This window comes from Anguilla rostrata, chromosome 1 (assembly GCF_018555375.3).
Source record: "Anguilla rostrata isolate EN2019 chromosome 1, ASM1855537v3, whole genome shotgun sequence".
Taxonomy (NCBI): Eukaryota; Metazoa; Chordata; class Actinopteri; order Anguilliformes; family Anguillidae; genus Anguilla; species Anguilla rostrata.
Genome location: NC_057933.1, coordinates 61,960,917 through 61,977,545, shown reverse-complemented (window position 1 = coordinate 61,977,545; position 16,629 = coordinate 61,960,917). Strand labels below are relative to the sequence as shown.

Genomic DNA, 16,629 nt, shown 5'->3' with positions numbered 1-16,629 from the left:
AACAGGGACACCTTGGCAGTTAGTTATTACTTCTTCAGTTAACACATATTTTTTGTCTTTACATTACCCATTCACGCGGACATTTCTACCGAAGAAACGCAGGTATGCTGCCCAAGGTTACAACATCAGTGCTTCAAAGGGAACCTGCTTTTTTTGTGTGTGGATACAAGCTCCATAACCATTACAAAACACTGCCACTCAAAAGTGCTTCAATGAAAATCAGACAGTATAGAGGCTATATAGCAGTCACTCATAAAGAAACAGTTCTTTTCCCAGTGACTGGTCTCAAGTGAAGAGCTTTCCCTCTTTAAAACAAGTGAAGACAAACATCACGAGGATAGATATTGGTCATTTAGAAAATAATTATTTTAGAAATTATTTATAATCAAAAAGTCGGCAGATGAACCAAAAATGCTTGTGGCTTTTGTTCAAACTAATATCAATTATTTTGATTTATATGCGCTATAACTTATATGTATGTTATGTATGTTATTGTATAGCTTAATGAAATACACTTATCTTTCAAAAGCTCCAGATTTCTCCCAAGATGAAGATATTTTTAGTCAGTATTGTAGCCTATATTTGGGCAAATTGTCTTTTACATGGTACTGTCTTGAATTCTTAAATATTTCAAACTACTTCTACTACTACACAAAAAATACAACAAATTAATTTATCCTTACGCTAATTGTAGTTACATATTTATCTCCCTCTGTAGATAATGTAGTTAAGTGGAGCTTAACTACATAATCTAAAACTGCATTAGATACAGAGGATGAACCTTAAATTATTTCTAAATGGACAGAGTTGATAACTCACTGATTTGCTCCTTACATTTCTTACAGCACATTTTTTATAAAGAGAGCCAGGTAATTTGATTGGTTCTTTCAAGTCAGGTAACTAAACGTGTAAGTACAGCAGATCTGTCCTCCAGGGGTTGGTAAAGCCCCGCTCTCATGTCAGTAAGTCAAATCACATGGAGTAAATCGCCTCATTAAAAAATAACTACCACTGGCCCCCGAGGAATGGAATCCACCTCCCCTGATTTACAGATCTGAAGTGGCTTTATGGACCACTTACAAAACTGGTCCTCATCAGTCAGTCAAAATGTACAGAAGTACCAGGCACGCACACATGAACAAAGATTAGGCCCCTTTTTGCTGGCAGTGAGGATTATCCTGCTGCCAAAACCATTTTCTGCCCCGTATGCCTGACCCGAAACCTTTTTAATCCCCTTTAATCAAGAGCAGGGCACATGCTTAATCACACACCATGCTCTCACTGGGGTCAGCGGCACAGAAAGGGACAGTTCTCTCAAAGTTTCAACGGCAGGTTCTCAGGCAGTCACTGCAGGCAATACCTGCTTATCACTGTGTCAAAATGCTACCGTTATCAAATCTATCATATTTTCTTCAAATCATCTCTGGAATGACAGCAAATTTCAGTCTGGGATATCATCAAACCCCAGGAATGAAGTCACATTCCAGAATGTTAATAATTAGATCATTTCATATTCTGATCATTTAAGCCCAAATCTTACAACTTATTTCTCATGATGATGTGTGTAAATGTCAGTTAGGGTTAGCATTATCAAGGAGTAAACGGACTAGTATTTGGACCAATAACTTTGATTAAGTCAAAGGAATCTATTCAATTCTACTCATTAATTTTTTAAAATTGCTTACACCAGCTACTCAAAATATTGAGTATATCTGAGTTGATGAGTATATTTTACTGGCCAGCGCTGTAGAGAGAGACAGGAGCAGGGGTGTACCTACAGAAAGGCCTTCCCTAGCCCTTGCAGATAAAAACAGAAGGTACGTCAAACATAACAGGAATGCAGCAAACAGAATTCCCCCAAGAGACTACAGGGAGGCTCCTCCCCTTCCACTGAATCTACTGCAGTGTCCTGCTCAAGTTCAGGCCGGCCCATGTAGCAGGAAACAGCAGCTGACATCATAAACAGAAAAACAATGTGCATACAAATTGCAATTTGGCATGGAGGTTAGGGAACCAAAGAGAGCACGTCTTTATAGAAGGCTGCCAATTGAAATCTGAGGTAAAGCATTGCTGCAATGCCCTCAGACAAAATGCTAAATCCAAATTTCAGAAAACAGTAAATATAGGGTACCATGCATAGAATACAAACTGAGTCCCTCTAGATAGGAGCATTTGTTATTTAAATAAGAACAGGTTGAAGCAAACGTTGTGAAATAGATAATTATTTAAGGGTACCCTCTCTTCTCAGAACCAGATACAAATATAAGGCAGACTTTCTGTAGGATGCAATAATACTTTTGCCTGGGGAAATAATCAGTTATTACTGACCAAAATACTTCCACAGACAAAATTTCTGCACAATTTTACAGTGCTCTGACTGTCTAGCACATCTACTCTGCCAGGGCTGTACACTGGAATAGCACTGCACTGCACAATGTTTGCAGAGGACAGGCAAATAGAACTATCAGTCAATGTTTGCACTCTCAGACTGTTTGCAATTGTAAAGAATACATTGGTGTTTAATGATTAGCAAAAAGAACACCCAACAATGCAGCTTAGAACACACCGCAGGGCTTTTCCTGCATCAAAATGTCTTAGGTGGGCCGCCAAAATGTTCTTTCACGCCGGCCATAGGTGAAGTCACACAAAAAAATAAATAAATAAATGCAGAAAACCCTGCAAAACCATGAGAAATGGTCCGTGCATTTATTGGTACAATTTGATTGTGAATGATAGGCTACAGCATTTCAAGTTCACGTGCAACAGGCTAAATTAGCTACAGCAGATTCCGCTGCTTACAATGAGACAGAGAGTGCTGGCGACAGCACGGTTCATGCAGGCCTCCGCTATTTATGTGATTTTTTTACCGTCGTAAATTTTGGCGGTTTTACGTCTCTATATGGCAATTGTCAGTTTGTTTATGCCACATCTACCAACTTTTAACCTATATCTATATAGCTCATTATGCATTATAATTATGGCCCTAATTCCATTAAAATATCCTAAATATGTGCTAATGGGTTATGCAAATATGCAATCTCTTTATAATGGAAAGAATGAGAAATGGTTTGGGATTTGCAGAACCAGAAAATAAACCATTTGCACATAGCCTACTCCATGGGTTACGCAATAAGATCTTAAAACCTCTGCTAATGAATAAAGGACTTAACTTATGGTTATTATTATGAATGTATTCTTCAAATATCTGTACATAAATGCCTTAAAGGACCACTGTGTGTTTATTTTTTATGTCCTCACAAGCTGTCAGATATCATGTAATCACTTCATTCTATGGATTCACCTGTTTTAAGGGCTTATTTCTGGCCCCAGTCTATGAAGGATCAAAAAGGAAGATTTCTGCCACACTTCCAGCAGATCAAGACAAGCTGAAGGCAAAAAGTGTAAAAATGAAAAGAAAAAAAAGCACACAAAAGTAAGGGAAGCCAGGCTTTAAAAAATACCAAAATTACACAGCCTACCCCCCCCCCCCCCCCATAAGGGAAAATTTACAGGCAGGGAGGTTACCTCTGACCTCCTAGCACCACGCTCCCCTTCCAGACATTGTGTCAAGATGTTCATCTCAACAGGGCTATCACAGATAGAGGCCCCAGCACACACACACACATGCACACACACACACATGCACACACGCACGCATACACACACACACACACACACACAATGAATGTGCAAGATTTAGCACTCACCTTGGTCTGTTTTCTGGATGTGGGCAAGCAGCCAGAGGGGGAGATGATACAAAATCCCAAGCATCCACCAGCATAAACAAGAGAGATGGGGGAGGGGGAGAGACAGTGGCATTAAGTTAACCACAATTCAAATCCAGGAGTATTTCAAAATTCAATTTCACAACACGCATTGCATTTTATTATATTTTTACATTTTTACCGCTGTAGCATACTTACCACCATATGCCTATAGCAATTAGGGCATCTTGCTAACACAGAAAAGACAATGAGGAGGGTGTCTTTTGAGGAATTTAATCTCGCATAAATGTAGTAACTGGATTCACAGGATTTCTTAGTGTTGTGGACAGTGACCAGTCACATGACTGGAGGGAAATGGGGTGTGAGAAGGGAAATAATTTAGGATTCAATAGTCATGTGACCCCGTTGTGTCAACACCTGCCCTGCTTGTGAACTTTGTACAGGGTGTGAGGTAACAATACATATAATCATTCCCCAAACTGGGTGCACTCACAAAAAAAAAAAAACCACAGCTTTGCACCATATGCTACAGTTGCCAAGTAGCAAACTCAGTGTGCAGCATTTCTAGGTCCTTTGAGACATTTTGTAGGTCCTTGAAGTTCCACATCAATTCAGGTTACAGAATCAATGTAACTTGAAAAGCAATCATCTCTGAACATTTTAATAAGGAACTGCTAGTCAAATAATTATTTATGTAGTACTGTGGCTGTGACCCTTTAAATGGAACCAAAATGGCACTGGAATTAGCCTACAGCTGAATATTAAGCCTATTTTTAGTTCCACAAGAACGACAAGAATTATTTTGTGAAATTTGTATTTTGTGAGATACATCCAAGACTTATTATATGGTAGATTGAATCCCTAAAATAAAATATAAATCTGAAGTCAAAAATATATTTTCAAATATGTTTCACAAATCGATGGGCTGCCCTGATATCTAGAGCAGAAACACTTCACGTGACAGCTTAAATACTGCTTAGATTTCAGTGTAATTTAAGAAGTGTGTGCATGAATTATTACTCCTGTATATTCCATATTTAGCATATAATTACCCCTTTACTTTAACTGCAAAGTGTGACCTTACAACCACTACACAAGCACCAAAAGCACTATCCCCTGGGCTCTCCTAGTCATCCAAGCAGACACACACCTGGACATCCCACATCAGGGCTGTGAGCTAATCTCCTTTCCCACCTGTCTCTCACCTTCAGGCCCCGCCCTACAGTGAGTCAGCATCCTGCGCACACACACACACACACACGTGCACGCACACACATGCACGCAGACACGTGCGCACTGTAAGCAGGCCGGAAGAACCAACGGAATGGACAGGAGAGGACCGTGTGAACTGCGTTCGTCCATTACATCTGTCCCCATCAGTGTTTTTTCCTCAGGAGAGAAATTCGCTATGGTCCATGCTGTTCCGCTATAGGCTAATTGTTGCCGACACCGCCCCTTTTATGGGAACGCGCACAGAACTTGATTAATAAAACCTGTGTTCACTCAGCAAACTGATAACCACCTTTGTGATACCGGTTAAACCCGATTGATGTTGTTAGCGTTTGTCAAGCCAGCTAATGCAAAGAAACCCTGGGTATGGTAGGCTTCCTTCGTAGAATACTCCCAAGATCAACACTAATACTTCAAAACAAGAGTGTACGACAGTCTCAGTGACAATAGGACACTGTTAAAGGAAATGGCTACAATTTATTTTAATAACATTTGCGCTTAAAAATTGTGGTTAAGCATTTCATCATTTTCCAAAACATTTAGCATTTTTGATAACTTTAAAAATTTTAGAAGCAACACCCCAAGTATCAGTGGCTAATTGAAGCATCACTTTTAATTTGTGAGAGCAGCAGTCAGACAGTGAAGTGGTTCCGGTCAAAAAGCAAAGCCTTGGACCCGAGAGAGAGAGAGCGGAGAGCAGGGGACACCTGAGCCACCATCACCCCACACACACAGTCTCTAACAGCAGCTCTATGAGCCCACACTAAATACAGCCCCCAAGGGTTCTGCTTGCAGAATTACACAAACAGCCTTTCTGTTACTGTGGTCATTACGATGAAAGCTGCCCAGCAAAGACTGTTTTAAGAACTGGGCTATTATCAACAACTCCTCATCTGCATCCTATGATAGCTAATAGGCCTTCACTGATATAGCTTCCTTAGATCCACATTTTCTGTAATTTTACCATGCATCCAGATGTGTGGCACTTTGTCAGCTAGGGGCAAACGGCTTGTTTTAGAATACATAGCAAATCATCTACATGTAGGCTACATGAATCAGACAGCTCTGTGCTAAAAAAAACCCTTTGGAAGAAAATAAACCACATAAATCACGTCCTTGAACTATTCATGACACTACAACTATATGGAGAGACTAAAGCTATCCCTCGGACTACAAGACAAAGACCCTCATCCCTGTCACTGCTCATTAGAGCAAGCAAAAGGGGGTTGGGGTGGGGGGCAGGAGAGAAAGAGCAAGACCTAAAAAGAGAGGGGGACAGGAAGAAAGTGAAGGAGAGAGAAACAGAGAGAGAGAGAGGCACAAGAGACAGGAGGCAAAAGGAGTGAGAGAGACACGGGGGACGAGTGAGAAGAGCCACCAGAGTGAAAGAGAAGAGAGGGAGAGGGAGAAAGGGAGAGAGAAAGAGAGAGAGAGAATGGAAAGACAGAGAGAGAGAGACAGATAGCTAGCGGGGGGTGGCGACCACACGGTGTGATCTTTGCTCGCGGTGACGGAATGTGGGCCACTAATGAGCAAAGTGGCGGGTGGTTAATCGGATGTGACACAGGGACTACGGCCCCCTCAATCCCCCCTTCCTGCAGTTCATTCAGTCCACAGCGCACAGCTCTGCGAGGGCTTTCTCCCCACTGGGAGCTCTTTACCTTATGTATTTGCTATTTGGGGGCTCTGGTGTTTGCTCTGTTTGCTCTTTTTGCTCTGTCTCTTGCCTTGCTCCTCTGTAAAGTGTCTTTGTGACAGTTCTCTGTAAAAAGAACTATACAAATAAAACTGAATTGACAATTGAAAGTACAGAAAATGGGGGGGGGGGGGGCGGAGCTCTCAGACCCTCCAGGTACCAGCAGTGCCCTGTCTGGAGGTCAGGGGGACGCACCGCCCCCCCACTCCCATCTGTAGATCAGTTACATTTGCTCCTCAGTCAGCAGCATTAAAGACAGGAAAGCGCAAGGGTTATAAAGATTCTGTTTCAGACAAAGAACACACAGGCCTGCGTGCTCCAGGCCAGGGGGACAGCCGTGCACACACACCTCAGGGGTTCAGGAGCGTCCCTTCCAGCATCAGATCATCCTGAAGGCTCACTGGACACACATGTTTCCTCAAATTGAAAAGTGTACTTTCTCCATGAATGCACTTGTTTGCTTAGCTGACGCCATTATACAGGTTGACCTACAGAGCTTACACATCTCCCGTAGAGCTGTATATTTACTGAAGCCATGCAGCTAAGAGCCTTGCTGAGAAGCACAGCCGCAACGCCAGGCTGGAATTTAAACCTGCAAGCTCCTGGTTCTGTAGTACCGGCGAGGGCACCAGCATGAGCCAAAGAGGCAAGAGCACTGGATGGAATATGCCTATGTACTGTATCAGATTACATTCCACACAGACATATTTAGAGAACAGGCCTCAGTCAGGTTACGCAGGCATTTGTGTGGGCGCAGGCTACACCATAGAGAAAATATTTTCAAAACTTTGACCTACTTGCAGCTGACCAGTGTCCAAAAAGCTTGAGGGTGTCTTTGTTTCAAAGGGAGGGTGCAGAGACTCTTGGGAGGGGAGGGGGGGTGCGGGGAATTCCCTGTCACAGCTGTGCTGCTGAAACTGATAGCATTCATTGCCACGGAATTCATCATATTGTACACCCATCTTTCTTATGGCCTTGTATGACTAGCTTGTCTTTCAATTCTGAAGTTTCTGGAGCCTCTGTTGCCATTTACAGTATAATTTCTCTGGCTGTAATACATTGTTCACACTCATGAAATCCAGATACAAGTAAAATTTCATGCGCAGCCAGAGGGACAACCTCACTTTGCCTAGGTGGCACTTACTACGCAGAGATTCCCAAACACTTCACATTCGCAAATAAAAAGGACAAAGGGAAAAGGCACCAGCCTCGGGATGCTTGAGCAGCGCAGCTGTCCGGCGAGAATAGTAGCCATTGGTTTAGAAAATGAAAGAGTCAGACCTGGTGAAAACTAAAGATAAATATCCTGAAACAAGAAAAAACAAAAAACAGAAAGGCAGCTAGCATGCTACCGTACACTGGATTAATATACAGGCTTGAAATACAGCAATAAGATCTGCAGAACACCATTAAATTAAACCTAAATAACTACACAGTACAAAATATATCTGCAATATAAAATTAGACAATGTAAGTATAGATAATGACAGCAGATATATCTCATAACCAATCTTTGGCACTTTTATTACAAAATTTTTGACCCAAAAAAAAAAGAGACAATACAGCTAGATGGAGAGCCTATTCTCTTTGGAGCAGTGATATGTGGAATTGTGGATATGACCACATGCGTCCCACAGAACAGCTGATTCTGCCGTCAGCCTCCCCAAGGGGTGGGGGTGGGGGGGGCACTGCAGGCCGCCCCTCCTTTCCTGCCCCTCCCTGTCCCAAATACCCCATTTTGCGCCAGGGCAGGAGCAACAGCAACGGTCCTGGCATTTGTTTGCGTGCATGTCTGTATCACCCTGTGTGTTTATAGAGCAGTGCATTCCACTGGTGTCACACCTAAAATCCTCCCCTCCTCACACACAACTGACCGAAGGCGGTAGGAGCACAAGGCCAATGAGTTACAACCTCCTGCCCCAAAACACCCGGAAGGGGTCATGTGACTGATAGGATCTGATGTTGGGGGAGACGCCAAAAGGAAAATGCTTATGCGGAATACATTTGGACTGATGGATGACTAAATACACTGAGGGGCTGAGCACTAGGAAATGTCAAAGGATATTTACTAAGCAGGCAAATTTAGCCGCGTTTCCACCAAAATTACCCGGAACTTTCATTCCCAGGAACTACTTTACCAGGAACTAAAAGGTTCCTTCAGCCAATGGTTGTCTGCGTTTCCACCGGGGTCTAAAGTACCGCGAAGATTAGGCAAATTAGCCCACTGACGTTGTCGTCGGTCCATCTGTCATATGATTTCTTCTGTAACCCCATACTACCACCGAAGTAGCCTACATTATTTTCTAATAACCGGGACAGCCCGGAGGGGTTTATTCCACTTATATACAACGGGTTACCAACAATGACTATATATGGTTACTTTTGTATTTATTGATTTTCATATATCCTCTCAAACACATTCATTAACAGCAGACAACATGCACATGTTGTAAACAATTTGCTGTTTTATTACTTTCTCGTCGTCAATTCCATATAGGCTAATCGCAAAATGACAAGAATAGAACGAAAACTCGGACTTGCGTGAAAATGTAAATTAGTAGTGGTACAGCCACCGTTTGCTTTCCTTCGAAGTTAGGCTACTGCTAGCCGAGCAGCGAAGTGTGCCCTCCAGATGCGAACCATGCACCATAAATGAGTCCATAGTCTTCCTGGTCTTTTCGTGGAATTGAAAAATGGCAGTAAAATTGAGTAAAATTACGGCAGTCTGAAAAAGCTAAAGGGAAGATTACTAGAATTAACCTGTTATTTTACCCGGATAAAAAGTGCGGAAGGTGATTTCCAGTTTGCTTGTACTGTATCACCAATGTTAATTATGCAGAACTACCGCATACCTCACATAACTGTATCAAACGTTTTGAGTCAATTACAACGGGCTAACAAAGAAAATCCGGAAGAAAATATTCAGCAACCGAATTAATCCGTTTGAATGTTTTGGTAGCCTACGTAATATGCTGTCCCAGCACGAATGCTTAGCATTTTATAAAACGAATACTAAAGCAAGAAAAGAACAGAAGAGCACACGTTATAATTCCAAGACGTTGACAGGCTATAACCAAAAGTAGGCTACTGCGCCGCATAACATACAAGTTTGATTTGAAGTTATTATGAAAATAAATTGGTTTGCCGCTGCATATATTCAAACATGGCGGGTAATGGCGGAAAATAAATACAACACAAATGCTACGAGTACTTGACCAATCAGAAATGTTCAGCGCTGCAAGCTCCACCCAAAAGGTTCCTGTATTTTCGGAAAGTACTACCCCCCGAGCAGGAACGTTTTGGGGGGTAAAACAAAGCCCCTAGAACTAAATTTAGACCCTAGTTCCTGCGGTGGAAACGCACTGAGTTCCTCAAAAGGTTCCTAGTTCCGGGGTATAGTTCCTGCGGTGGAAACGCGGCTTTTGAATCATTTTACGTTAATTCATAATTAAACGCATGACATTATTAGCTATAACATTTGATTTTGTACATAAATTACATCAACATAGTAATTGATACTTTTATATTCCAAAAACGGAATTATCATCAAAGCCAACAGCACTTTGCCCAGACTTGCACCTTACCTCAAATATTTTCTTATCAGCAACACTGCAGCAGCTGTTCATTTGGTCCCTTTACTACAATCCAAATGTTTAACAGCTTCACCTTAAACAGTCCATTTCAAAGCTTGGCCTCCAAAACTTTGGTCGCTTATAAAACAATTTCGGTGCTCATTTAAAGATCATGTTGACCGAAAAAAAAGAAAGAAAAAAAAATCTGGTTTGAGAAGTGAGCATCGTTCCACAGCCATTGGTCCAATCAAAGAGGAGAGTGAGGTTTCACATCTGGTGTTAAACACCTCATGAAACCAAACCAGCAAACACAACTACCATCTGTCCCAAACATAACAGCCTGTTACCGCCACTGCACAATGAGGGAAACGGAAAGCTGGATCTTGATAGTTTTCCTCATCTCAAGTGAATACAGACCCCAGCACTGCTTACAACTGGAAAACAAAAGAAACATGATGCAGTGGCAGGCCTTTTGTTGGTACTATATAGTTCTGCACTGAATGTGGCAGCCTGGAAATGATCACTGCCTTTAAGAGCCGGGGACACGAGATGGAGGTTTGCATGCAGCCCAAACAGACTGACAGTCCGGTCATAATAAAAAGAAACCTGTTTTCCTCCATTTGTATATCCAGTTCAGTGAATATGCCTCTTCAGTCAGGTTTATTCAACTCCTCAGACTGGAATTTCAGACAGGCCCTGATTACTGTATCAAAATGGCATTCTTACAATAAATCACAGGATTGTGTTTTGGGGAAAAAGTCGTCTCAGCTATGTTTATCTGCATCGTACATGCACAATGGCCACAGGTAATATGATTTCAAACTGTTGATATTTCACTGTCAGGCTCTCTCAACTTTTATGCTATAAAATGATTTAGGCTATAACTTTTGGTCACACACTTAGTAGAGTAGGGGCACTCTGGGCAAATGAAATCAGTCTCTATACTTAAATAAACTCAAACAAGCACTCAAACACAGATAGCAGTGAGAAATTACACTACACAAGACCCTTGGATGGGATCACTGGACAGAGTGTCTAAGTGGTGCCAATATAGCCTTCATCCATCCTCTCCAGCTCCCAGCATGCAATGCTGCTGATTACCATCCAAAAATATACTCACCCCTCTTTGTCTACCCAGCCCCACCACCAGCCCCTCTCCCAGCCCCTCTCTCATCTATCTCTATCACTCCTCCAATATCTCTACACAACTCCACAACTCCCAAAATGACACCACTATCCACGGGCTGCCATATAAAGCACTTTTAACACAATCCTGTTCTCATTTAGGTATCATGTTGCATGAATTGTTCTTCTTACACTCACACAAGCCGAGTTACACCGGCTGCAGTGCCCAGCACTGCGGAAATGCCAGCACAGGGAAATACCATTTCAGAAATGACGGGGGTGGGAATGGACTGAATGGCTTTTACCTGACCCCTACCATCACAGGTCGAGCGAAAGGGATTATGCTGCCTAGCAGAGGGCTTAGCACTCCCATTAGCCCTTTTCCGGAACAGCCAGGCCTGAATACACAGAAGAGACACCATATTTTACACCATTACATCTGCTGACCTTTCCACAGTTCCCTTCCCCACTGCTGCTCAACCAGGCTTCCTCTGAAGGCAAAGTCACACAAGTACAAGAAAAACAGTCAATGACAAAGCAAAGAGGTTGCCACTTTGGTATTTATTTTCTCCCACTACAGCAGCATACTCCAAAGCTAAAATATTTAGTCCATTTACCTTTACGAACGGGTGATACTTAGATGTGCATGTATTATTTTATTTGTGTATTGCATTAGTCTGTAAAAGCGTAACTGTAGACCCATTTCATTACTGAAATGTCCTTTCAGGTGGGAAGAGCGCTCACTAGCATGCGGAGATGTGCACTGACTGTTTCAGTGTGCACTTCATGTGTCCGCTGCTCAGACAGCGTCTCCACTGCCAGCGGGGCTCACTGCCTGTGGGGCTCACTGTCCGTGGGGCTCACTGCCAGCGGGGCTCACTGTCCGTGGGGCTCACTGCCAGCGGGGCTCACTGCCAGTGGGGCTCACTGTCCGTGGGGCTCACTGCCAGCGGGGCTCACTGCCTGTGGGGCTCACTGCCAGCGGGGCTCACTGTCCGTGGGGCTCACTGCCAGCGGGGCTCACTGCCTGACACAGCAGCCACTGACGCTGTCAAGATTCAACAGCAGACCCGGGGGCCCGTGCTCACATTTACCCTGTGTCTGTGTCAGCATGAGCCCCTCAGCATCCCACAGCACCCCACAGCACTGCGCAGGTTAAAGCACTGTGCTGTAGAATGAGCCATCCTTTGGATGAGACATTAAACAGAGGTCCTGACCAGCTGTGGTCGTTAAAGGCTTCATGGCAGACTTCAGAGAAGCAGGTATGCTAACTCCGGCGTCCTGGTCAAACTCCCACTAAACGGGCCCCTGACATCTGGCCTCCTTATAACCCCCTACACCTGACTGGCTACACAGGCCCTTCCATTCTCTCTGCTGTGATTCCCCAGGTCACCACTGCAAAAAAGACACAAAAATAATACATATATATATATATATATATACAGTGGGGTCCAAAAGTCTGAGACCACATTGAAAATCTCTAATATTTTCACGTAAACCTGGAAATAATCCGAGAGTTTGAGGATTCAGAAACATTTAAAAACACAAGAAGTTATGACATGTAAAATGAAGAAGAAATATTTAAGATTCTGCACTATTTCTAGGTCAGCAATCAAATTTAATCACATTTGTGGCATTGACCAACTTAATTGCTTTGTACAAAAGGTCAGATGTCCTTGAGTTGTATCCCTTCCATTGAAGCATGCATTCAGATGACACAAGTGGATTTGATCTACTCATCAGAGGCTCGTTCAAGTAACTCAATTTGCAGCCAGTGTTCACCTGTTATAAATATGGCTGTGCCTCAAGTTTCCAGCAAATCATTGCATACTAAGTAGCATTGTGATAGTGGGAAACATGGCATCAGAACTAAGTGAAAATGTCAGAAGTCAAATTGTTATTCTAAGCAAAGAGGGGCTTTCTCAGCGTCAAATCATGGCTAGACTAAAGGTTTCTAAGAGGGCAGTGCATGGAACTCTAAAACGCTTTGCAGAAACTGGATCAGTTGTATCCAAAAAACGATCAGGAAGACCAAAAGTGACCACACCATCAGAAGATCAATACATCAAGCTTAGTTCCCTGAGAGATAGAAAAGCAACTTCACAGATACAGAATTTGCTAAATAAAGAACGCAAGACTCCAATCAGCAAAAGTACTGTCAAAAGAAGGCTGTCTTGTAGTGGTCTCAGAGGACGAGTAGCAGTTTCTAAACCACTTCTCAGGAGGGTAAACAGGGCCAAACGCTTGAGGTGGGCTAAGAAATACCAGCATTTCACGGTGGATGACTGTAAAAAAGTCCTATTTACTGATGAATCCAAGTTTGAGATTTATGGCAGTAACAGAAGGGTGTATGTAAGGAGACTAACAGGAGAGAGAATGATGGCACAGTGTATCAAACCCATAGTGAAACATGGTGGTGGGAATATTCAAGTCTGGGGGTGTTTTGCCTACTCTGGAGTTGGGCACCTGCACCAAATTGACTACACCCTGACCAAGGAGAAGTACTACTCCATTCTTCAGAGACATGCTATACCCTCTGGTTTGCATCTTTGTGGAGAAGGATTCATACTGCAGCAGGATAATGACCCCAAACACACCTCAAAGCTTTGCAAGAACTACTTGAAGACAAAAGAAGACCAAGGAGTCCTGACTGTCATGGACTTTCCTCCACAGTCACCTAACCTCAACCCCATTGAACATTTATGGGGGCACTTGAAGACTGAGAAAGCCAAGCATTCTGTGACATCGCAAGAAGCTCATTGTCAAATCATGCTGGGATAACATGGGTCATCAGGTTATGCACAAACTTGTGGAGTCCATGCCAGCTCGAGTGCATGCTGTCATTAAAGCAAAAGGGGGACATACCAAATACTAAGGTATTCTGAAGTTCATGTACATTTTTCAACTTTTCACTCTAATTGTTAAGCTGATATTATCATTTGTAATGAAAGAATTAGTATTACATTCAACACAAATGCAAAATAGAAATATCTTGACTAGTGGTCTCAGACTTTTGGACCCCACTGTATATATATATATAAACTGATCAAATAAATTAATCCATGAGCAAAATATCCCGGCCAATGAGGACTGCAGCTTTTTCCATTGATGATATTAGAATATTACATTAGTCTATTCTTGGTTAGGTACGCACAACTGTGATCCTACAGAAATACCCGCAAAGACTGCCCATCCTAGCAAATTCCCCCCTCGCAGTGAACTTATTGAATAACCCTCAGTTTAAGTGGCTGATTAAATGTACAATTTCCATTCCACTGGCATGTGATACAGATTCTGGTACTGAACTGCTGTACTGTACGTATGTCAACACCACTGTGAGAGCTGTGAGCTGAGAGACTAAACATTACATACTGTACATCGCAAATCATTATTACATTCAAAATATTATGAAACATAAGGCATCTTTAATATAACCTTCTTATATTATTCTTGAATCTTTTATAATAGATACTAATATTTCGGTATCTATTACATTTCCAAAACGGAACTTGATCTTTTTACCATAAAGTCATGCTCCCACAGAGAAAGAACAGGGCAGAAGAAAAAGAGAGTGAGTGAGAGAGAATGGGAGAGAGTGAGAGAGATCTGAGGAAAAAAACAGAAAGCTGAGAAACGGATAGGGTGGGGCATGCTGTTCAAACTTGAGGGTCATCATAATTCCAGAACTTTGCTGTATCCCAGCAGTGGCTGTTGCCTGGCAACAGATAAACAAAAAAACGTCAGACCGACTACCAACCCCATGAGTCAGAGCTCCGTTCTAAAGGCAGGCAGGGGAGCCCGGAGCTGGATTACACACTGCAGAAGCTGGGGCCCCAGCACAGGACTGCCCTCCCGTTATAAACAATGGGCCTGTTTGACTTGTCTGGTGCCAGGATGACACTCGGATCGCTCACCATCAGTTAACTCTCTGTTCCCCTCGGTGCACTTCCACAACTCCGGGTCACAGAGCTTAATGCTGTTTATTGTCCAACGGGATCTGAATGTTACGACTGCGCAACTGTATTTACTTGAATCTGGTACTGGTGAGCAAAATTCTGCAATTTTCACTTCAGGTGAATCTGGTAAATCTTGAAAAAGCTCTAATGTATCCATCTGAATCATGAAAATGCATCTTTGCCCACGTTTTCCATTAAAACGTTTTTCTGTGCGTCACACCTCCCCATGCTCGCTTTAACGAGGTTGTTTTTTTATGAATTAAAAAATATTCACAGGAACAGTGTGTGTGACTGGCAGACGAGTCCAGGCTTTGCGATGCGTGTGAGGCCGTCAGGGGGTCTGCCAACACAAAGACTGAAGCACAGCGCCAGTACAAAGGGCTCCATCAATCAGACTCCTAGCATAGCTTTCCCCTCCAGCACCAGCCGCAGTCGCAGCCCAGCCACGCCTTTTTCACCCTGTCCACTCTGCAGAGCACCACAAAAACAGGTCCTGGGGTCAAAGGGGAGGAACCCAAAGTAGCGACATGAAAATTCATTAAGACAATGGAGTACTTCCTTTTTCTCTTGTTTTAGCAAGCAAGCCAACTGTATAATAGATCAAAATTGTGACTGCAAGGATATTCTAACGGGAGTGTTTCCTGTCAGTGGGGATATTCATGTGAACAGCCCTTCTCATAAGAGTGTGATATGTGTGATTTGACTGGTGGCTTCTGGTGACTCCTGTGCACTGTGAGTACTGGGTTATATCGCATTGCTGTGTAAAATTTAAGTTAAAGTGAAATATTCTACACTGAGATTTTTATGTCTCAGACACATTTTTAGTGGGAATTTGCATCCCATTGGCTATGGGCTCATACTTTATCCAAGCAACACTGCACTTGTTTGATTCTGAAAGGCTCTTACCCAACATGTGACATTTGAAAAGTGGCCCCAGTCAGCATGTTAGCACTTTACCCTGTATTTAAAAAAAGGCTTTCACTACATTCAGACTGAAGTGGAGATTTTACAACTAATTACCTGCTGAAAGCCAACGGGTGGGGAGGAAGGACACTATAGAGTTACTATTCAAAGCTAGCAGGGCTGTCTGCACTGCAAGCTATTGTGGAGCAAGGCAATCACAAACGTTCTTTTTTATTGCATAAAGATAATCACAATCATAAGCTGATCATATTTCAGTTTGAGGCAGCATGTCTGAACAAAACGAGAATTGCAGAGAGCGCTGGTATCATTGCATGGCGTGCATATGCAACATGTGCAGCATTGTGTGTTCACTGCACCTCGATCCATCAGATAACCAGCTTTGTGTCATGATACGCACTCCT

At 42.8% G+C, this 16,629-nt stretch overlaps 1 protein-coding gene across 1 annotated transcript in view; it reads right to left on the bottom strand.

The window, feature by feature from the left end:
• kif13a (kinesin family member 13A) overlaps window positions 1-16,629 on the bottom strand; it is a 77,314-nt gene that overhangs the window by 40,163 nt on the left and 20,522 nt on the right. The window contains exon 3 of the mRNA XM_064350111.1: window positions 3,708-3,720. Within this exon, the coding sequence (XP_064206181.1) occupies window positions 3,708-3,720 (13 nt within the window). The remainder of the gene's footprint in view (window positions 1-3,707; window positions 3,721-16,629) is intronic.